The 25,323-nt window shown below is 34.6% G+C and overlaps 1 protein-coding gene across 2 annotated transcripts; it reads left to right on the forward strand.

Annotated features, from left to right (window-relative positions):
• Positions 1–28: 28 nt before the first annotated feature.
• Positions 29–25,051, forward strand: kiaa0513 (KIAA0513 ortholog). Of its 2 annotated transcripts, XM_067389260.1 has the most exons (13): positions 29–102; positions 8,215–8,695; positions 9,348–9,447; positions 12,355–12,428; positions 12,586–12,656; positions 15,237–15,441; positions 15,529–15,569; positions 15,846–15,924; positions 17,212–17,289; positions 17,769–17,798; positions 22,551–22,631; positions 22,960–23,054; positions 23,567–25,051. In XM_067389260.1, the coding sequence occupies exons 2-13, from the start codon at positions 8,325–8,327 to the stop codon at positions 23,614–23,616; spliced, it is 1,275 nt and encodes a 424-aa protein (XP_067245361.1). In that variant the 5' UTR covers positions 29–102; positions 8,215–8,324; the 3' UTR covers positions 23,617–25,051. The 2 variants fall into 2 exon arrangements, with proteins under 2 accessions (XP_067245361.1, XP_067245360.1); XM_067389259.1 differs by lacking the exon at positions 17,769–17,798.
• Positions 25,052–25,323: the final 272 nt, after the last annotated feature.

Below are 25,323 nucleotides of genomic sequence, written 5' to 3' on the forward strand. Positions count from 1 at the left end.
TACTGATATTGTCGCGCATGCGCACACTCAAGACTTCTTCAGAGCGCTCTGTACATCGTACGCACTGACTGGGAAGACGAAGCTCCAGCTGGAACATCCAGGGTAAGTGTCATCTAACAAGACTTTATCAGGGGACTTGACGTTAACAGTCGCAGCATAGGTGCCGTCATGTCCATCATCATGCCATTTCTTAAGCTCGAAGCGCGAATGAACAGGATGTTACAATAAAAATCATTATTGATAGTAATTACGTTGCAGGCAGAAACCCGTATACATATATGCGCGAGCCGTTATATAAATGCTGTTAGTGACAGAATGAACACTGTGAAATGAACTCCCATATGTACTTCAAGAATTTTCCGCTTTTCTTTCCGCGTGAAAGTGTGCCATATGATTGCACAGTGTTGTTTACAATAAGGAGGTGGAGTGGTGGAGGTTTCATTTTGCAAGAGTAAACTGAGCCATAGAGTGCTGGTACGAGGAAAGTATGAATGATGAGCTTTGAGAACATGTCTCAAAACCTAGTGAACTGCCTATCTAGACATCATTTTTACAATGTGTGTGTGCTATTTAATGCCCGAATGATTCCCACAGCCCCTGTCAGATCAATGTGTGACTGCTTATTTTATTTCATCAGTGTTTCGAGCAACCAGAGATGCAGCCTGTGCATTAGTGCTAATGAAAATATGCACTTGTTGTGGAGGCTAAAAATAGGGCCATTTTGACTGTAGGAAATTTTTCTGATGAAGCCTGCGAGTTGTCTTTTGATAAGCTGGTATTTTGACAGGTGTTATTTTAAGACACTAAAAGAAAAGGTCTAAAGCACTGGAGCAGAAGTGCTATTGTTTTCAATGGAGAAATCTATGGGATTACCTGCAACAGCATAGAATCTAGTTCCTTCTCACTTTCTTAAGATTTCTATTTCCGCTTACTGTCTGGGACAGCATTATCAGGTGTGGCATCTGATTCACACATTATTTCAATATGTTGTGAATAATTGCTTTGTGTGTTTGCCTGGATCAGTGGTTGATATATACTTAGATGTTTCTACTCAGATCATTGTGAATAATTATCAGCCAAGTGTTATATAATTTATTACCTGTTTTTTTCCCCTTACGTTCTAAACACTTGTATTTGTATTTTTAACTAATGTTTTTAATAATAGTTTAAGATTTAGTTAATTATGAGAATCCTGTACTTATTTAACCTGCCATTTATAAATTATGATATACTGAAATATTAGGCTATATGCTATTATTATTTTAATTAGATGCAAGCATTTATCAGGGGTTTATTCATTTTTAAAGTCACAACCCTAGTGCATTTTTGCCATTAAAGGGATAGTTCACCCAAAAATGAAAATTATCCCATGATTTACTCACCCTCAAGCCATCCTAGATGTTTATGACTATCTTCTTTCAGACCAACACAATCAGAGATATATTTAAAAATATCCTTAGTTCTCCAAGGTTTATAATGCGGTGAATGGGGGCCGCTTGTTGAAGCCAAAAATAATGTATCCATCCATAAAAAAAGTAATCCATACAACTCCAGGGGGTTAGTAAAGGCCTTCTGAAGTGAAGTGATGCGTTTTTGTAAGAAAAATATCCATATTTAAAACTTTATAAATTTAAATAACCAGCTCAATGCAGAATGCGCAAGTCAGTTTGCGGCGGAAGAGTATCCTTTGACCTGATGCACAACTTAATGGCGAACGTAATGACGATTATGGATGGAGTTTTTTTTTTTGGCTTCATAACGCTAAGTATATTTTTAAATATATCTCTAATTCTGTTTGTCTGAAAGAAGATAGTCATATACACCTTGGATGGTTTGATGTTGAGTAGATCATGGGTTTTTTGATGGAACTATCCTTTTAAGTCCTATTGAACAGCGTTAGTCCGATAAACCTGGCATCCATGCTTGACTGCAGGCCTCATGAACATGAATACATATTTTTAAACTCTAGTGGCCGGAGATAAGAGTGCTCTTGTTTCTAGCCAAGCCGAGGATCATTTTTCTTGTCCTATTCAAGTGCAGGCCACTGATGAAAAGCTCACTGTTAGAAGCAATTTTCAGTCTCTGCGCTCTTTGCAGTGTCTCAGTAAAAGGGTAATTTTATGTGACTTTTATTGAATCTGATACTCTCTGGTTAGAAGCATCGATCCACTTAGACTTTGTTTATGTGTCTGATTGTGCAGTATCAGTCAGCGGCTAGCTGATCAAGCTCTGTGAATGAATGAATGAATGAATGAATGAATGAATGAATGAATGAATGAATGAATGAATGAATGACAGTTCACAGTGACTGATACAGGGACAGATATGAGTGAGGTTTCCCTTGAGGAAATAGCAGGGCATGTTACATAATGATGCAAATAAAAAAGCCTCAAATTAACCTCTCCATGGCCTTATTTTCACATCAAAGACACCATTAACACAGCCTTCTCCACCAAAAACACATTTCTGCAAGCTTTTGCAAGTTTTTCAAATCCAGATGAAATCTTTTCTTTTCTGGGTTTTGTCTGGCAACGTATTATCCTGCATGATTTATAATTATTTTCTTCCCTACAACAGTTTTACTTCTTGGTTTTATACCAGCATGTAATCTGAATCAACCTCCATGTTTGCATTTTGCTTGTAATGCAATAAACAAGTGGTTCTCAAAGGGTTGAATACAGGTCAGTTCTGATAGCAGGGACAGCAGGGAAAAAAACAATGCCAAATGCAAATGATAAAATCTATGATGGCAAAATAAACAGACTTCCCAACTTATCCAAAATCTTGTTGTCAAATGTTGTGCACCTAATCAAACTCAACAGTATTTTGGCACAAATTCATCTGTTGCTTCGTAGAAGCTACACAGATTATACAATGATGGGACAAATGGGTTGTCTGACATGAACAAAATTATGCTAGGTAAAATTAAATGCAACCCAGACATTAAATATGGGTTCACTTGTTTTGCGTCAAGGATAAACTTGGTTTGTGCTGAAAGCAATGTTTCATGTGAATTATTATTATTATTATTATTATTATTATCATTATTATTTATTGTGATAATATTATAGATTATTTTTATATATGTGACCCTGGACCATAAAACCAGTCATAAGTGTCAATTTTTTTTTTATCTGAATGCTGAATAAATAAGCTTTCCATTAATGTATGGTTTGTTAGGATAGGACAATACTTGGAGACTATTTAAAAATCTGGAATCTGAGAGTGCAAAAAAATGAAAATATTGAGAAAATCTCCTTTTAAAGTTGTCCAAATGAAGTCCTTAGCAATGCATATCCACTCACAAAAATACATTTTTGATATATTACAGTAGGAAATTTACAAAATATCTTCATGGAACATGATCTTTACTTAATAGCTTTATGATTTTTGGCATAAAAGTAATAATTTAATTAATTTTGACCCATACAATGTATTGTTTGCTATTGCTACAACTTATGACTGGTTTTGTGGTCCAGGGTCACATATATATTATATCATTATAAAAATATTAATAGTACTGAAGTGTATTGATGTGAGACGGTGAACGCTGTGGGATGCAAGACAATGTTTGAAGAAATTCCAACAATAAAAGTGAAATTGAATGGAAAGGAATTTAAAACACTTAAATGTTTGCTTTTACAAACATTTTTGTTTGCTTTTGTGTGATGGAAATTTTGGCGCTGGTCACCATGTGATGTTCAGTGTAACATCTGGGCCTTGACACAAAACTAATTGAAAGCCACTGTTCTAGCTCACTAGTTTTCTAGTTTTGACCGACTTGACCTTGCCCACAAGCCAACCCAATATCTCTGTCCCCGAGACATTCATCACACATGTAATTATCTTTCTCTCTGCACTGCTGACTCTGATATCACTGCAGTGCTTTGGTAACCCTTAACCCATTTAGTCTCTTAAACCAGTGGACCCACTCCAACTCATCTGTGACCCATCACTCTGACAGCAGAACCTCTGCGCTGGGCCCTGAGGCTCACCATGAAGGGGCATTTTGTTGCATGGATGGATGGATGCAGTAGAAAGAGGGGGAAGGGTGCAGGGAGGAAAGAATATTACAGCATGTGCATTTACCCTCGAATGCTGAGATTTATAAAACTCAAGAGAAGCAGCAATGTGTAGGAGTTTGGTATCTTTAGTTATGAGCCTCAAATCATTTTAAAAAATCACTGAATGCTTGTGAAGCATGAGTAAGTTTAGTGATTGCTCTTGACATGTACAGTATTTATTTCAAATTTTTATATTTGGTGGCATTTCTATAAATTTGGTCTGTATTAGTATTCGGTAGGTCACCAACTACCACATGCTTTTGAAATAAATAAATCCATATTTAGAAGAACTAAAAAATGTTGTGATATCGCCTATACCATTACTGTGATAAAAGCTTTTCTTCATAATGCTCACGCTAACATAACAGTTGTTTTTTCCGCCTTGTGCCTCTTAAAGATAAGTGTGAAAAAAGACAGGCGCAGTTGACACGATCTCTGACTCTGGTCAATGCGTGTGTGTCTGTGTGTGTGTGTGTTTGTGTGCACTCGTGAGCGTGTATGCCAGCCAAGTCACGCTCCTCCAGCTCTGCATTACATAACCATCCTCTCAGTCCTAATTCTCAGGGTTTTGTCCAAAACCTAAGGGGACATAGTTTCTGGCCTTGTAAAAAAAATAATGCCGGTATAGCATGAATGATTGGTCTACATGCAGAATTCATTGTTTTCATTGAGTTTGACTTCCAAAAGCCTCTGTTTAAAAAAAGCTATGGTAGCCTTGCAAGGTCTACTGCATCTTAAGGCTTATGGATAATGTTAACCAATAGCTGAATAACTTCTTTTCATGATCCAATCAATACTTTCATATCCTGTTACATTCTGAAATATGTCATGCTTAGAAGTGGTTTGCAAATGGCACTTCACATTGAATTTAACACCATAACCATTAGCGTCTGTTGAACTAGCCCTTCGTTTGAGAAGGAAACACGTCGTCTTCAGTTGTATGATGAAGCAGATGGTATTTTCACAGAGGCAAGATTAAGTACTTGTGAAAATTAAACTTTAACCATGATATAAAATTGATAAAAATTACGATATTTGATGGGGCAGCTTTTATACTGGTTTTCATGAGAATTTTTTTAATTTGAGATTTGAAAAAAATGTATTCTCGATATATATTTGTATTCTGGCCACGTCTGAGAGTGAAAGACACTCATTGCATTACACAGATGGCATCATTGTGGCTCTATACTATGTCTGGTGCTTCATTGGCAGACATAGAAACACATGCTTTTGCACTGAGATTCTGTGCAATGGATTTCATAATCTAACATCATATTAACAGGCTCTGACAGACTCTGCGTTGCCTCATGCTGTGGTCAGTCTGTATAAACACAGCTGCAAGGAAGTTTATGACAAAAGAGGATGTTAAAGTACCCTTACCGTAATGTTCCACTTCATGAAAATGTTTTGAATAGTTGAATTTTTATATTTATATGTATTTTTATAATATTATTTTATATAATATACATATAATATATATATTTTTTAAGAAATCAATACTTTTATTCTGCAAAGATGCATTAAAGGGGTGGTTCAGTGTTTTTTTTCTAGGCTTGATTGTGTTTTGGGGCACAGTTTAACATGTCTTAACGCTTTGTTTTTTTGAAAACGCTGTATTTTTCATATATTTTATGTTTATTCTACACCTCTGTTTCCACTCTCACATGAACGGCTCGTTTGACTTCCTGCTTCTATTAAGCCACTCCCTCCGAAATACGCAATGTGCTCAGATTGGTCAAAGACTACAGAATAACACAAGACGTGTCACTCGTATTGTTTTGAATGGGAGAAAGTGTAACGCGCAATATGGCGGAATAAGTCCCGCCTTCTAAATAAGAGCCAAACGCCGACTGGTAAAGTCATCGCGTCACTTCAGCGGCCGTTAGAATCACCGGTTTCTATAGAAACAGTCAGACGCGCATTTAAGTCTGCGCATTAGCTTGATCCAGCCTGAAAAATATTTGTCATTTTTGTCATGATTCGAGCGTTTAGAAACTAAATTTATGAGCCGGTTGTTGTTAGATTTCAAATATGGAATTTAATCGTAAGGTTGGCGAACAGTTTTGGAGAATTTGATGTTTCCCCGTTCAAAGAGATTGCATGATGCCCAGGATGCCCGAGAGGTGTTTCAAAGATGGCCGCCGAGTGAAATGACTTGTCTTAAAGGGACTTTGGATTGGTTAGCAGGTTGGTAGCTGGCCCAGTGTATCATGATTCGCTGAAGCGTCTGGAAACGCCACGCCCCTTACCATTCGTAGTTACGCGCTAAGCTGGAAATGTAAATAATGGTGCCTGTATTGCTGTATCAAATTGAGCCAAATCAGACCCAGATGAAGAGGGTAAAGCAGAACCTCTGCAATCGCGGCTTTTAAAAGACGTTTATGAATGGTATTTCATTTAGTATTTGTGTCAAAGTGTTTAGATATGCTGTCACTGCTGTTAGCTTTCAATATACAGTTTTATCCTGATTAAAGCTTTACTGTAGTAAATACATGCCTGAGTAGTCGCATTTTTGTAAAGGTAGCGTTTCATTTATAGCATGCATGAACAACTTTTTGTCTATGAACAGAGATCTTTGTTGGTGTTTGTTGCACTAGAACTTAGCTAACTGGCTAGCAAAAACAAGTTGCTCTTTGTATATGTCCTTGATGCATTAAAAATAGCAACAGAAATATAACATTACGTTTAAAAGACATGTACAAACAATAAAATGTACGTACAGTTTGAAGCCAATAAACAGCAGCTTCTGTTTTTAAAGTGTGAATCTTTAAGTAATAGCATTTGTGCAAATCCAGCATTGAACTCGTGTAGATTCTGGAATCTGTCTTCAGTGCTGCATCCAGAGTAGAAAATATCACAGATTATTAGGGATGCTCCGATCAGGATTTTGGCAGCCGATACCGAGTACCGATTTCTTGTCATGGTGATCAGCCGATACAGAGTACCGATTTCAATGCTTCACTGATTTGTAAGCTCTTTGATCACCTTTTTTCCAGATAAAAAAATACTATAGATGTTGCCTTTATTATATTTTTGTTCCATTTTTATGGTAATGTATGTAATGCAACTATAGTTTTAACAGGGCACTAAATCACAACAATTATTCATTATACAGTGAATATTTTAATATGCATTTAAAATGGTGTTTCTGCACAGAAAAAAACAAACAAACAAAATGAAGCAGTCTTATGCAGCCCACAAGGTTTATTTAAAAATTGTACAATAGTAAAATGTTGATGACAAAATAAACATTTAATCTCCTAAAATGGAGAAGTCTGAATTAACTTAAACATTGTCCAATACCAGTCCTAGCAGGACAACATAACCAAGAAAAATACATTTAAAGTCCTAAAACAACAAATCGGATAAGTGTGATGCAGCTCATTAGGTTTACTTAAAAACTGTCCCATAGTAAAATGTTGAGGACAAAATAAACATTTAATCTCCTAAAATGGAGTAGTCTGAATTAACTTAAAAACTTTTCAGAATGTCTGTAATGGATGGCTGAGTGAGATTCGTATTACTAGTTGTTACCGTTGCCTTTTTTGCAGTTGCCAGTTTTTCATATTCAGCATAAGTCTCGCAGTGGCTTGTTCTCAGGTGCCGAATCAGGTTCGTCGTATTGAACGTTTTGGACAATACTCCTCCACAAAAGATTTCTTCAGAACATACACGGCAAATCGCGAATTTTTTATTGTTTCTCGTAACGTCATAGAAATTCCACACAGGTGACGACATGTCTGCAGCACTATGTTCCCGCGCGTCCTCACACTCACGCGCTGACGTCATCAAATTGCGATCGGTTCGTGAGATCGGCCAAGTTAGTGAGTACCGATCGAGTCATAAAATATGATTATCGGCCGATACCGATCTCGGGCCGATCGATCGGAGCATCCCTACAGATTATAATTGGTTCTATTATCTTTTGACGTGTCGCGCCATGTGACACTCATGTTTTTATTTTTGATTAAAAAAATGTAGCCTTGGTGAGCATAAAAGACATTTAAGCATTAAAAAAATCTTGCAAACCCTATATATATATATATATATATATATATATATATATATATATATATATATATATATATATATATATATATATATATATATTTTATGTTTGATTATAAAATTTTAACTATTTTTTTTTTAGGTCCTGCTGTGACGAAATTGTGGAGCTGCAAACTGCTGTCCCCTCCGTGGGTTTTTGAGCTGACATCATCATATCTCACCTAGTGACTGAATTACCCCCATAAAAAAAGCATGGAGGGGGCCGTGGTGAACAACCTCATAGACTTCGACTCACCCCCAGAAGGGACAGCGGCCTCTGTTCTTGGACCTCCTAGTGGGGCGGACTTTTTCTCATCCGAGCCTCTCGTCCCTGAGCCTGCGAGCGACGCCACCATGGAGCCCCTTCTACCACAGCCCATTGCCCCCACACACACTTCCCACAAAGAAGAAGATAGTGATGCCACCGAATCTGCTGACAGTGAGATCGAGGGCACAGAATCGCCATCACATCCATCAAGCACGCGGCGGTCCTCATCATGCTCCAGTCACAGCACTGAGGACACAGAGGAGACAGAGATACGGGTGTTCATGAAAACCTATGTGGCAAAGCTCTTCCATGGAAGGTGATTTACTTCACAAACTACACAAAAAGAGATGTTTCACAGAATGTTCATGTCGCTCTTTTTATTGTAACTACAGTGACTGGTGAATATCAAACTCCAGAAAGTACAAAAAAGCACCATAAATGTACTTGTGTGCTATGACTTATGAGAAGTTTGTATGAGGAACAGACCAAATTTAAGATTTTATTTACTGAAAATTTCCACCATAGCTCACAGATCAGACGCTATGCCACTGTTAAGGTGAACTTAAATTTTAGTCTATTCCTGAGTCAAAGCTATTGTTTAGCTTTAGAAAGATTAGAATATAGTGTATGAGTCACATAGACTGCATTTATTAGGCTTTTTTGTCCTTGTTGGAGCTTGACAGCCAGTTGTCACTGTGCACTATTGTTGTATTGAAAATCTACTTTTGTTCTCCACGGAAGTAAGAAAGTCATACAGGTTTGGAACTACATGAGGGCGAGTAAACGATTTTTTTGGTTGAACTGTTATCTTGATTGTGGAAGAAACTTCACAGTGAATTATAGTCACATATCAGCTGATGCATGTGTTTGCGTTTGTTCCTTTTGTTTTAAGTACTCTCTTGCTACCCTTTTGTCTTTCTCTTCCTGCGATTGCTCATGGTTCCTTTTATTCTTTTTCCCTCTCTCAGGGAGGACTTTGATCAGGAGGAGAAGGCTCGTTTTGGAGAGCTGTGCACTGGAGAGAATGGGAAAGGCAGGGAGTGGTTCGCCAAATATGTCAGTGCGCAGGTATGGGAGCAGCAACAATGGTCAATCATATAAACAATCACTGCATGACTTTTCATTTTTAATTTTGTGATTGATTATGGTTACATTTTGGGTGATGGTTGGTTTAGACCTGTTTCACACATTCTGCACCAAAGGTGTGTGAACTGAACAGTGTTGTTATTATTAAGTAAAACTATTAAAAATCATTTTCAATAATTGAGATAAAGCTGAAATAAAATAAAATATAAATATTGTGTTGAAAAAAATTAACTTAAATCGAAATGAATGAGTGTAAGTTAATATAATTAAAAAATAATTAAAACTGAAACTAAGGGTCCCTTTACACGTTTTGGTGGTTCATTTACACGACAACCACGTTTTGGGGGCCAGAAAATGCAAACATTTGAAAACGGGTTTCAAAGTGCACATTTTTTAAATTTATACCGTTATGATCTCCATGTACACTATAAAAATGTGAATTTGTGAAAATGGTGATGTAATGCACGTGTATTACGTGTTCAGTCTAGAGGCATGTAGTGTTTCTTTACAAAGTGACATCGCCAACTACTGGCCTGGCAGCATAATACAGCGATTTTTGTAATTTTTGCGGATCTGAGTGAACGGGATTATTTTGACAACGTTGTCGTCTGTACACAAAAAATGCAAAGGAAAAACTTTTTTTAGTACATTTTTGTTGTATAAATGTAACCTGAATTAAAAATTAATTAAAGCTGAATTGAAATATTAAAAAAAAAAAAAAAACTAATAAAAATGACAAAAGCACATAAAATTACTAAAATTTTACTAAAATTAAAATGAAAACAATTTTATATATATATTTATTTATTAATTTTTTTTTTTTTTTTTAATTGAGATTTATACATCATGAAAGCTGAATAAATAAGCTTTCAAATGATGTTTGAAGGTTTGTTAGGATAGGACAATATTTGGCAGAAATATAAATATTTAAAAATCTCTAATCTGAGGGTGCAAAAAAATCTAATTATCTCCTTTAAAGTTGTACAAATGAAGTACTTAGTAACACATATACACTCACAAAAATATTTTTTTTTATATATTTACGGTAGGAAATCTACAAAATATCTTCATGGAACATAATCTTTACTTAATATCCTAATGATTTTTGGCATAAAAGAAAAATGAATAATTTTGACCCATATAATGTATTGTTGGCTATTGTTACAAATATACCCATTTGACTTATGACTGGTTTTGTGGTCCAGGGTCACATATATATTATTTTATTTATATATTCTTATATATATGAAAGATAATTTTAAATGCTAATAAATGCTATAATAGCATATATGTATGTATATAAAATACTAAAATAACACAGTGTGAATGGTGCATATTCATTAACTGGTTCCAGTGTAAGTGTGAGTGCCGAAACCTATTTTTGCTGTGTCATACAAAACAGACATGTTGCTAATGCACTGCAAACCTATTTAGCAACACACATTTTGGCAATATAGGATTTTATGAAGCAACACAAAATAATGGTGGGAACTAGTACACACCCATTGTTTGAGAAATGTGTGAAAATAGTTTGACTACTTAACAGTTAAAATGACCAAAACACAGCAGTGGTGCACAATATACAATTACCATATTGGTTATCATCAGCCAATATTAAAGTGAATCTTTAACAACACTAATGATTTAAAGGTGCCGTAGAACGTCTTTTTAAAATATGTAATATAAGTCTAAGGTGTCCCCTGAATGTGTCTGTGAAGTTTCAGCTCAAAATACCCCATAGATTTTTTTAATTAATTTTTTTAACTGCCTATTTTGGGGCATCATTAAATATGAGCCGATTTAGGCTGCGGCCCCTTTAAATGCTCACGCTCTCTGCCCATGTAGCTTGCGCTTGCCTTTAAACAGCAAAACAAAGTTCACACAGCTAATATAACCCTCAAAATGGATCTTTACAAAGTGTTCGTCATGCATGTGGCATGCATGCATCGGATTATGTGAGTATTGTATACTGTTATATCGTTTACATTGATTGAATGAATTTGAGGCTATGCTCTGTGGCTAATGTTTATATGAATTATACAGACTGCAAGTGTTTAATAATGAAAATAACGACGGCTCTTGTCTCCGTGAATACAGTAAAAAAAGATGGTAACTTTAACCACATTTAACAGTACATTAGCAACATGCTAACGGAACATTTAGAAAGACAATTCACAAATATCACTAAAAATAACATGTTATCATGAATCATGTCAGTTATTATTGCTCCATCTGCCATTTTTCACTGTTGTCCTTGCTTGCTTACTTAGTCTGATGATTCAGCTGTGCACAGATCCAGACGTTCTGCCCTTGTCTAATGCTTGAACTTAAGCTGGCATATGCAAATATTGGGGGCTTACATATTAATGATCCCGACTGTTACAGTTGGTATTATGTTGAGATTCGCCTGTTCTTCGGAGGTCTTTTAAACAAATGAGATTTATATAAGAATGAGGAAACAACGGTGTTTGAGACTCACTGTATGTCTTTTCCATGTACTGAACTCTTGTTATTTAACTATGCCAAGATAAATTCAATTTTTAATTCTAGGGCACCTTTAATAAATCTGTTCAATGTAATCTTTTTATATCCATTTTTTGTACTGTACATTTTAATGGTGTGATGCCTGAATTCATTTGTAGCTTTTAAAATTATTGATTTTAGGTTTTTCATTGATTTAATTTATTTACTTAGTCAATAATAATCTATTATTTTAATAATTGCCCATTTGTTGGCTATCTGAAAATAAATATTGGCCATCATTTTCAGTCCATACGGACTTAATATGCAGATCGCTCAGTCTTTCTGAAAGATCAAGAAAACTTGTGCAATAAATACATATGCATAAACAAATACAGTTGTGATGATAACCGTGCGTTGTGTTTGCAGCGCTGCCACTCCAAATGTGTGAGCGAACAGACTTTCTACAGGCTGGTGCAGTCCTTCGCCGTTGTTTTGTTTGAGTAAGTACATCAGCGATAATATCTCTGGTTTATGTTTGACATTACATGGAAGCCACTCCAAACCATCTGAGAGCTGCTTCACCAGTTTTCTGTAGAACTCCTGGCGATTGTGCCATGTGTGTGACTCACATGTGACCCAGATTTTATTGATTGACAGATGTCACCAGGTGGATGATTATAGTCCTGCCAAACACCTCATGACCATGTGCTTCACATATTACTACATTGGTAAGAAAGTTTTTATATTAACCTTTAATATTAAGCAATAATACCATGTGGAATGTAAGAGTCTGAAAAAGAAACGTCCTGATCTCCGACGACTTCCTGTTACAGCATATGACTCAGACATTACTGGCACTGTCTCTTATTGTTTCGGCAAATTAAAAAATGCCATTTTAATGTTTTTCTTGACCTGGTATAAAAACGGGGGATGGGGGAAGCTAGTCACATAATTAGAATATCATCAAAAAGTTGATTTATTTCACTAATTCCATTCAAAAAGTGAAACTTGTATATTATATCCATTCATTACACACAGACTGATGTATTTCAAATGTTTATTTCTTTTAATTTTGATGATTATAACTGACAACTAAGGAAAATCCCAAATTCAGTATCTCAGAAAATTAGAATATTGTGAAAAGGTTCAATATTGAAGACACCTGGTGCCACACTCTAATCAGCTAATTAACTCAAAACACCTGCAAAGGCCTTTAAATGGTCTGTCAGTCTAGTTCTGTAGGCTACACAATCATGGGGAAGACTGCTGACTTGACAGTTGTCCAAAAGACGACTATTGACACCTTGCACAAGGAGGGCAAGACACAAAAGGTCATTGCAAAAGAGATTGGCTATTCACAGAGCTCTGTGTCCAAGCACATTAATAGAGAGGCGAAGGGAAGGAAAAGATGTGGTAGAAAGCAATAGGGATAACCGCACCCTGGAGAGTATTGTGAAAAAAAACCCATTCAAAAATTCACAAAGAGTGGACTGCAGCTGGAGTCAGTGCTTCAAGAACCACTACGCACAGACGTATGCAAGACATGGGTTTCAGCTGTCGCATTCCTTGTGTCAAGCCACTCTTGAACAACAGACAGCGTCAGAAGCGTCTCAAAGACAAAAAGGACTGGACTGCTGCTGAATGGTCCAAAGTTATGTTCTCTGATGAAAGTAAATTTTGCATTTCCTTTGGAAATCAGGGTCCCAGAGTCTGGAGGAAGAGAGGAGAGGCACACAATCCACTTTGCTTGAGGTCCAATGTAAAGTTTCCACAGTTAGTGATGGTTTGACTTGCCATGTCATCTGCTGGTGTTGGTCCACTGTGTTTTGTGAGGTCCAAGGTCAATGCAGCCGTATACCAGGAAGTTTTAGAGCACTTCATGCTTCCTGCTGCTGACCAACTTCATGGAGATGCAGAATTCATTTTCCAACAGGACTTGGCACCTGCACACAGTGCCAAAGCTACCAGTACCTGGTTTAAGGACCATGGTATTCCTGTTCTTAATTGGCTAGCAAACTCGCCTGACCTTAACCCCATATATTTTCTTATTGTGAAGAGGAAGATGTGATATTGCAGACCCAACAATTCAGAAGAGCTGAAGGCCACTATCAGAGCAACCTGGGCTCTCATAACACCTGAGCAGTGCCACAGACTGATCGACTCCATGCCACGCCGCATTGCTGCAGTAATTCAGGCAAAAGGAGCCCCAACTAAGTATTGAGTGCTGTACATGCTCATACTTTTCATGTTCATACTTTTCAGTTGGCCAAGATTTCTAAAAATCCTTTCTTTGTATTGGTCTTAAGTAATATTTCTAATTTTCTGAGATACTGAATTTGGGATTTTCCTCAGTTGTCAGTTATAATCATCAAAATTTAAAAGAAATAAAGATTTGAAATATATCAGTCTGTGTGTAATGAATGAATATGATATACAAGTTTCACTTTTTGAAGGAAATTAATGAAATAAATCAACTTTTTGATGATAGTCTAATTATATGACCAGCACCTGTACACTACAATTCAAAAGTTTGGGTCAGTCATTTTTTGTTTATTTGTTATACTTTTATTTAGCAAGGATGTATTAAATTGGTCAAAAAAAGACATTTATAATTCTTCAAAATTTCTATTTCAAATAAATGCTGTTCTTTTCTATTCATCACAGAAACATGAAAAAGGCATGGGTTTCATAAAAATATTAACTATATTAATAATATTTATATTAACTGTTTTCAATATTGATAATAATAATAAATGTTTCTTGAGCACCAAATCTGTATATTAGAATTATTTCTGAAGGATCATGTGACACTGAATGACTGCTGAAAATTCAGCTTTGCCATCACAGAAATAAATTACATTTTAAAATGTATTCAAGTAGAAAACAGTTATTTTAAATTGTAATAATAGTTCACAATATTACTGTTTATACTGTATTTCTGATCACATAGATGCAGCGTTGGTAAGCAGTTTTTCTTTCAAAAACATTTTAAAAATCGTATTGCCCCCAAACATTTGAATAGTTATGTGATTCACTAGATTTGATTCACAAAAAATGTAGTTAATAATTTTTTTTCTTATTGAAAAAGTATACACAGATACATTATATGCATTATATTCAACACTGCTAAAGATTTGAATTCATGTCATGGATGTTGAGAATCGTTTTGGAATCGGATCATGACTCTTTAAACCTTGTGGTGCCTAACGATTCCTACTCCTATTATACAAATACAAAGAGTGTGACTGCCTACTGTGCCTTTTCAATTAATTTCATTTTAATTTCTAATGAATATATGTTTGTGACAGGTAAGTCCCAGCTGTCTCCAACAGAGCTGCTGGAGAGGCCCAGCGGGGGCATCGACTCGTACTTGCGCACTGGAAAGGTCTGGCTCTCTGGGAAGAAGGATATCGCAGAGCGACTGCTCAAAAACACCTCCGCTAAGACTGACGTTAAAGGATTCTTTGGGGGTCTTGAGAGCAAACTGAGAGGACCCTTGGGCCGAAAGAATGAGTGAGTGATTTTCTGTCATTGCTATTAATACCACTTTAATCATTGAAGATTCTGCTGCTCATCCTGTTCTCATTCTCTCCTCCTCAGAGACGCAGACAGACCTGTTGAACAGAAAACCAAAACTCCAGGTACAGTAGTTCACCATGTATTTAATCAGGTGTTCTCTAATTCCCTCTTCTCACTTGTGGTAACCTCTTGTTGTGTCATTACCAGTTTCACTTTGGGTTTTCTATATGTATAGTGGTGGTGAGACTTAGTGGTTAAAAATCTGGGTTGGTTGCCCAAACCATTCATTAACTACCACCAGTGTGCGGTTGAGCAAGACACCTAACCCACAGGAATTATAGACATGTGTAGGTGTTTGAGTTATTAACTGTGCTTATCTCTGCTTGCGTATCCTGTAGTTTCTCCCCCCCTCTCCCCGGATAGAAAAGAAGAGGAGAAAATTTACCTGTACACGCACCTGAAACAGCAGCCCATTTGGTAGGTTGTCAATAATCTTTTTTTCACCGCAGAATTGATGTAATGAACAGCTGAAGTTGTCTAAAATGTATCCTTTCACATAATCAGCATTTTAAAGGAATATTCTTGTTATTTACAATTCATTGTTTATGAACTGCATTTGTGGCATAATGTTTCAAACAACTGTTACGTTCAGACATATTAATCAGAATCAAAGAATTCGCCAGAATCATATTTCACGGCAGAATAAAAAAAAAATGATTTTTTTATCATTTTATTATTATTATTATTTTTATTGTAAAATTACAGTAATTAGTAATTCTCTGTAATGTAAAAAAATACAAATGTATTCTCTATATTCTCTACAGTAAACCAAACCAGACAAAGTTGTGACGTTAATTTTATTTTGATTTGTGACTGCAAATTTTCTATACAGTTATTATTTTATTGATACGATTATTAGAATTACCTTTAATTAAATTTACTACAATGCTACCATAATATTAAAATAATTTACAATATACCATTTATTGTGTATATTATATTATATTATATTATATTATATTATATTATATTATATTATATTATATTATATTATATTATATTATATGAATAATATTAATATTATATAAATATATATGATATATATATATATATAAATTTTTTTGCATTATGGTAAATTGGGCAATAATTAATTGTCATGAAAATAATGACAGAATGTTTAAAATCTTTATTTTTTATTTTAAATTTTAAAAATCATTCTAAAATGTTTTAATTTATGGCATTTTAATATAATAAAATCTAATTTATTCCTTTGATGGAAAAGCCGAATTTTCAGCATCATTACTCCAGTCTCCAGTGTCACATGATTTTTTCAGAAATCATTCTAATATGCTGATTTGGCGTTCAAGAAACATTTCGGATTATTATTAAACCAGTTGTGCTTTAAATAAATCTCTTATTAAATCAGCATTAAATAAATTTCCTGCAACAAATAGTACCATTATATTATTATATAAAGTATTTACAATTAGTAATATCATTACTTTTTCACATTTCAGTAATGAGAATTGGGCAGAGAAATAATTACTTGCCATAAAAATAATTTCAAAATGTCGCATTACTTCAGAAAATATTTTAAGTTTGTAAAACAAAACAGAAAACTTACAATGGAAGCCTATCAGGAAAGGAGGCTGTTGTGTTTAATGTACAGTGTTTTTCTAACATTGTTCACTCACAATGTCTGATCATTTGTCCCATACAGATGCTAATGTTGGTCTGATTGTATCTGTTTCTCTTTATCTTAAGGCACACTTTGAGGTTTTGGAACGCAGCGTTTTTTGATGCCGTCCATTGTGAGAGAAATAAAAGATCCCCTACCACAAGGTGAGAGAGTGCAGGGTTTTAAAGTATACTCTGTAATTCATATTACTTCTACAGAGTGCTTCTTTTCTCTTTCTCCTAATATATCGTGCTATTAAACAAAACAGACTTCGCACAGCACCTAATGCACATGTTAGATTGCGTGTTTGTTTAGACTGCGTGTTTGTTTGTGTGTCTGTTAAAGCCGGAGGGAGAGATTGAGAGTTTACAGTGTGTTTGATAGATTGTTAGTGATGTTGAAATAAACTAGCTTGAAGTTTCGGCTGAGGTGCGTGACTGTGTGCCCAGTCCATATGACAGTGTTGCAGTGTATTTGTAGTGGAAATATTCAATGTCTGGATCCTGCAGCCTCTCTTTGTGCTCTTATGGTTCACTCTTCCACACTGCTCATCTGCTCATCTTGTCTCCTCTCTGTGGCTCTTTCTCTCTTTATGCATGTGACTTTAACCCTTTTTCTCCCTGTGCCTTGCTGCCTCGCAAAGGCGGACGGCTGAGGAAGAGAAAGATGAAAGGTCTGTCCTTCATTCCGTCTGCTGCCCTGGACACCGCTAGACGGGAAAGGCAAAGAAAAGGGAGGATTATAAAGGAAAGGGGGGGGGTAGATCAGTTAGAATGAACTGAGAGTGAAAGATGAGCACAGAATAAATCAAGGGGGAAAGTGGAAAGAGTTTAGGAAAAGGATGATATACTGACAGAATTGGAACAGCATTTTAAATACATACACTGTGCACAAGAGTTCTTACAGTCATGGAAAACTGGGAAATATCAGAATTTTGGTGATTTCCTGACCTAAAAAGAATTAAAACTAATAATCTCAACTAATAAATCTCAAAACACTACCTTTTAAAGTTTTGAAGTCAGTAATTTTTTTTAAATGTTTTTCAAAGAAGTCTCTTATGCTTACAAAGGCTGAATTTATTAAAAGAGTAGAATATTATTAAAATTGTAAACAATTGTTTTTTGTTTTTTGTTTTTTTTTTTTACAATATTTTAAAATATAATTTATTTCTTCTATGGCAAATCTGAATTTTCAGAAGCCATAACTCCAGTCTTCAGTGTCACATGATCTTTCAGAAATCATTTTAATATGCTAATTTGGACCTCAATAAACATTTCTTATTATTATCAATCCTGAAAACAGTGGTGCTGCTTCATATTTTTTGTGGATACCGTGGTACATTTTTTTAGGATTTTTTTTAATGAATAAGTTCAAAGGAACAGCATTTATTTGAACTATAAATCTTTTGTATTAATGTATATGTAACTGTATTGTGTAACTTTAGATCAATTTTTTTTAAATAATTTTACTGACCTCAAACTTTTGAATGGTAGCGTATATAAAACTCTATATTATAAATAATTTTTTTTCTAGTTCTGCTCCACTAGAAACAACAATAAATTCTTTATTATATAATATCTATAATTCTTTATAATGTACACTACCGCTCAAAAGTTTGGGATCGGTAAGATTTTTAATGTTTTTAAAAGAAGTTTTGTCTGCTCACCAAGGCTTCATTTATTTAATTAAAAATACAGTAAAAACAGTAATATTGTGAAAAATTATTACAATTTAAAATGACTGTTTTCTATTTGAAAATATTTTAAAATGTAATTTATTCTCGTGTTGGCAAAGCTGAATTTTCAGCATCATCACTCCAGTCTTCAGTGTCACATGATCCTTCAGAAATCATTCTAATATGATGATTAGTTCCTCAAGAAATATTTGTTATTATTATCAATGTTGAAAACAGTTGTGTACTTTTTTTTTCAGGATTCCTTGATGAATAGAAAGTTCAAAAGAACAGCATTTATCTGAAATACAAAGCTTCTGTAGCATTATACACTACCGTTCAAAAGTTTGGGGTCAGTAAGAATTTTTATTTTTATTTTTATTTTTTTGAAAAGAAATTAATACTTTTATTCAGCAAGAATGCATTAAATCAATCAAAAGTGACAGTAAAGACATTTATAATGTTACAAAAGATTAGATTTCAAATAAACACTGTTCTTTTGAACTTTCTATTCATCAAATAATCCTGAAAAAAAAAAATATTGTACACAAATATTTTGTACAATTGTAAACAATAAATGTTTCTTGAGCAGCAGATCAGCATATTAGAATGATTTCTGAAGGATCATGTGACACTGAAGACTGGAGAAACAATGCTGAAAATTCAGCTTTGCCAACACAAGAATAAATTACATTTTAAAATATTTTCAAATAGAAAACAGTCATTTTAAATTGTAATAATATTTCACAATATCACAGTTTTTACTGTATTTTTAATTAAGTAAATGCACCCTTGGTGAGCAGACGAAACTTCTTTTACAAACATTAAAAATTTTACCGATCCCAAACTTGAGCGGTAGTGTAATTCTTATCACAAATGACTGGAAAATTCATGAGTCAAAAACCTTGTGAACCCTTGACGTATTTCAGCTAGATAATCACAATAAGCTGTATCTATCAGCGCATGATCCAGACAGGAAACTGTGTAACATTCTGATAACATTTTCAACAGTGCTCAAAGGAAACTTCACAGTGCTTGAGGTCCACCAAAAAAGCACTGACTCATGGCACATTTGCCTTAATGTAATGCTTTGTCTTTTTTTATCAACTTTGCTCTCAAAGACACAGTGGACCTTGAAAACTAATAAAATACTTATTAATACTAAAATACTATTGGATTGTGACATAAAAAAGAGTGTCATATCAATTCTGACAGCAGGGAAAAAACATTGATAAATGCAAATAAATAGGCTCTTTTTTAAAACAGGAAGAGAAAATGTTTCTATTGTTGATTTTCAAAAGCCTTGCATCCAATCAAACACAGTATTTTGGCACGGCATATCAAATTCATCTGGCCAGCATGGACAGGTTGCATGACATGCCCTCATTATTGAAAACAATAATATTAATACATTTCAATGTTTAACCAGGGACATTTTTGTTTACTTTTGAACGATAAACATTTTTGGGACTGTTTTTGTGTCACCACGATGTCTGATGAAAAATCTGTGTCCTGGAACCAGTTGAGAACCGCTGATCTACATTACCCAAAATGAGAAGAGGGCAATGAGATCACAGTGTTTTCGCTCTTTGATTTTTCCTGCTGTATCATTGCATGCATTCAGAGTGTATTGTATTCCTAGTGCCTGTTCATTGCAATGTCAACCGCTAACCGAGAACAGCTTGAATTATTAGTAGTGTTTGCTAAGAGAAGTATCTCTATTACTTGTGCTCATACTTGCTGTTAGGGGGTTCGTTCAGATAACCAGCCGTACTTCTGCATGTAATTCATCCCACACTGTTTGTGCTACTGACATAAATGATTCCTCAAATCATTCAGCTTGTTGAAGGGAGGTTTGCTATTACAGGTGAAAGTGTTTAGACTTTCACCTGGTAGGTTATTAAATGGGCTAAAAAAAATGAGACTTAAAAGATTAGTTCACCCAAAAATGAAAATTCTGTCATTTATTACTCACCCTCATGTCGTTCCAAACCTGTAAGACCTTCGTTCATCTTCGGAACACAAATTAAGATATTTTTGATAAAATCCAATGGCTCAGTGAGGCCTGCATTGCCAGCAAGATAATTAACACTTTCAAATGCCCAGAAAGCTACTGAAGATATATTTAAAACAGTTAATTTGACTACAGTGGTTCAACCTTATTGTTATGAAGCGACAAAAATACTTTTTGTGTGTCAAAAAATACTAAATAACGACTTCATTCATATCTAGTGATGGCCGATTTCAAAACACTGCTTCATGAAGCTTTACAAATCTTTTGTTTCAAATCAGTGGTTCGGAGCGTGTATCAAACTGCCAAATTGAAATTTCGAAACACTTATGACGTAACGAAGCCTTGTTTACAGAAATCAGGCGACTTTGGCAGTTTGATACACGCTCCGAGCTACTGATTTGAAACAAAAGATTTGTAAAGCTTCAAAGCTTCATGAAGCAGTGTTTTGAAATCACCCATCACTAGATATTGTTGAATAAAGTCATTTAGTTTTTTGGCACACAAAAAGTATTCTTGTCGCTTCATAACAATAAGGTTGAACCACTGTAGTCACATGAACTGTGTTAAATACGTCTTTAGTAGCTTTCTGGGCATTGGAAATGTTAATTATCTTGCTGGCATTGCAGGCCTCACTGAGCCATCGGATTTCATCAAAAATATCTTAATTTGTGTTCCGAAGATGAATGAAGGTCTTTCGGGTGTGGAACGACATGAGGGTGAGTAATTAATGACAGAATTTTAATTTTTGGGTGAACTAACCCCTTTAAACTCAAACATTTTTCCAGTAAGAGCTTATTTATTTTTAGTGTTGGGGGTAACGCATTACAAGTAACACGAGTTACATAATCAGATTACTTTTTTAAAGTAACTAGTAAAGTAACGCATTACTTTTAAATGTACTTTTTAAGTACCGCAAGTTACTTTGTTTTCCCATTTATTGACTGACAGCTCTCCTGTCCCCATGTTGAGAGAAATCGTGAGTAAGTGCAGTGTTGTGTGGGCTGTGTGAACATGATGGTTATTGTAGTTCTAGACTAAATGTGAACAACATGCATTTATTCATCTCACTTGCACAAAATCAGATTCAGTATTCTTCAAAATGAAAAGAAAAGGAAAAAAACTGAAATGCAAACTCTGAATATTACGCAAACCTGCACTATGTATTTAATTTCACTTTATTAACCAATGTCTTTGCTGCTGACTGTCAATGATCCACTTTAAATCATACAAATAAGTAAAAATGATTCAGAAGAATAATGCATTACTTTCCCCAACACTGTTTATTTTTAAGAAAGGAACATTTTGTACATAAAAAAAAATGCATTTTGGTTTGTTTGCTTGAGCATTTTTTTTTTCCTGTTTTTGAGCTGAATTATGCTGTGGTTCTGTGTTGCTCATATGCTTTTTATTATTTAAATTGTCTTGTTTTTGTTTTGATTCATTGTGAATCATGGCTACAGCTGACTGCTCACTAAACCTTATTCTGAAATGTTTGTTGGATTTTGCATGAGCATCAATGTATGGCTAATACACATTTGTCCTTTTGTATGATTGTTTTTACACCTTGTTAACTATCTAACCTCCCAGTATTCATTGTAATGTGTTTAAAAGGTTTCTGAGTGAACTTTTACATCATTATAGAGGCAAATCTCTTGATGGTCTCTCATTCTTGATGAGAGGAAAAAAGGTAAAATATCAGTGACCTCTGACCTTGACCTCCTATGTTTTTGTACCTTCAGAGAGAAGTGGTGTCATATGACCCAAGAAGAGAAAGACGATAGCTCCAGATTTAATGAGAACATCACCTTTGGTCAGCTGGGGTGAGTCACATGGCATCGGTCTTGTTTTGTACAATACAGACGAAATGTATATATATATACACACACATATATATATATATATATATATATATTTATATATATATACACACACATATATATATATATATATATATATATATATATATATATATATATATATATATATATATAATGTGTGTGTGTGTGTGTTTTATATATATAAAATATATTTTCAAACACATTTTATGTAAACAATATGATTAATTGCAATTAATCGATTTTACCACCCTAGGTTCAGACATAGTTTTGTATGTTCTTATGCTCACATATACTTGTTCTGTTTGTCTAGGACTTTCACTCATAACATGGTGGCATTTGGACTGAGCAAGAAACTTTGCAATGACTTCCTGAAGAAGCAGGCAGTCATTGGAAATCTGAATGAAGGTAATGTAATTTTCCAAATTAAAAATAATTCCTTTTTTTCTTTTTTTTTTTTTTTCTTTTTTTTTTAGTTTGTGGCCTTCATTACAGTTCTGTTGAAACATTTATTTGATCAAAAATACAGTAATATTGTAAAATAATATTATTACAATTTAAATTTAAAATAATTGTTTTGTATTTTAAAATCTAATCTATTCCTGTGATAGCATAGCTGAATTTTCAGCATCATTACTCCAGTCTTCAGTGTCACATGACCCTTCAAAAATCATTCTAATATGCTGATTTGGTTCTTAAGAAAGATTTTTTATTATTATCAATGTTTAAAACCATTGCGCTTCTTAATATGTTTGTGTAAATTGTGTTACATTTTTTTCAGGATTCTGTGAGGAATAGAAAATTTGCCACAATTTAATGCATCACTGCTGAAATAATCAATTTCTTAAAAAAAAAAAAAAAACTTTTGAATGGTAATGTATGTATTAATACGATTCTCACTTTTTATGATCCTCTTTCAGAGCAATACAAGCTGCTGTGCGATCACATTGAGCAGATGGCTGCCGAGTGAATATCCAAAATCATCTAAACACTACCATCTACATCAGCACATCCATTTGAACTCTAATGATCAGTATTCCACAAATGCAAACACAGTTTATCACTCCAAAGTCCTACTACGATCCTTACATTACAGAAATCATGCAATTTAAATGGTTGGCATAGATCAGCCTCATGCCATGATGCTGCAATGTGTGGAAACGGTTCATTTTTGTCAAAACCGGGACAATTTGACAAAATATGCACATATACTACAATAGCAATATAGCAGTTTTCAAGCATCATAAGACAAAGTATCTGTCATTATAAATTGATATTGTGCGATGTGAATATGATGCAAAACACATCCTCAGCCCCATTCAGTTAAATATTTATTTCCTTAACTTTCCTGCTGCTTTTATGTACAGAGCTATAGTACTAAAAGTGCCCTCTGAGCAAATTCAATGACAAATAATGAACAAAAATACAGTCTAACAATATCAGTATTTCAATATATCGATATCAGTCTCAATATTTCTTAATCCATCTACTCTCCAAAATTCTCTACTGGGCCTGTTCCTCATCTATTGCACTTCTTGTGTTCTTCCTGTACGGATAAACTGAGTATTAATAGTGTTTGTGACATCCTCATTTGTGGACACTAGAACCATGTCTCTCTCTTCCCCTGTTTAAAGTGCCTTTAGTCCTTTATTAAGCAGTGATCTTCCCATTTTAGTCCGAGCAAACCTGTGCCAGCATGCTGTTATCCTCCCATGACTCTCTGGGTTAGCGCTCATAAGTTTGTGCACCCAGCTAGTAGATGTGTTAGTGTTGTGTGGATAATGCTTGCGTTTTGTATTAGAGTCAGTTAAAGAAAAGTATCACGCTGCAGCTGTTTGAGTGTCGTACAGTGTTGTGTCTTTAGCGCATGGTATGCATGCACATTGGTTACCATCTACTTACACTGTTGTGCAATTACATTTCAAGCCAGTAGAGGGCGATCATAACCCTCCGCTTCGACTGTAGATCAGTGGAGGTGAATGTCAACCACTGAGTGGGGACTTCAAGAGCTTGTATTGAATCAAATGTCCTCCATGTGAGGAAAAAACAAACAAAAGTTAATATATTTGGTTTGTAAATACATTGTTTTGTTAACCGAATAATGAGGAATCAGATGTTAAATATGGGCTGGTTTAAAGTGATCGTCAGATTGTTGGGGATTTATTTATTTGATGTCTGTATGTGTTGTACATGGGTGCATGGTTGTATCAGGAATTTGATTTGGTCCAGTCTTTGCATTTCAGATGATGTTAATGTTAATATTGTGCTGTCTATGTAAATTAATGTTCATAGTAAGCTCAGTGGTCTGCATTGTATTTTTCCCAAGTGCCCTGAATTTCCTACTGGAACATATCTGGAAACCAACGAGAGAGGTGTTGTCCTGTCTCTAAGTGTTTATAATAAAAAACAAAACAAATGTATGTTTATTTTCCTGTTTCTATCTTTTTAGTCCTCATTCAAAGAAAGTATGAATTATGAAAGCATTCCTAACAGAAATAAATACTATAAATTGAATTAAACAATAATAATTTAACCGATATTCACAAGAAAACATGTTTTGTATTAAATAAATCGGCTCATATTTAATGATGCCCCAAAATAGGCAGTTAAAAAAATTAATTAAAACAAATTATGGGGTATTTTGAGCTGAAACTGACAATTTCAGGGGACACCTTAG

Source organism: Chanodichthys erythropterus, chromosome 7, assembly GCF_024489055.1.
Source record: "Chanodichthys erythropterus isolate Z2021 chromosome 7, ASM2448905v1, whole genome shotgun sequence".
NCBI classification, from domain to species: Eukaryota; Metazoa; Chordata; class Actinopteri; order Cypriniformes; family Xenocyprididae; genus Chanodichthys; species Chanodichthys erythropterus.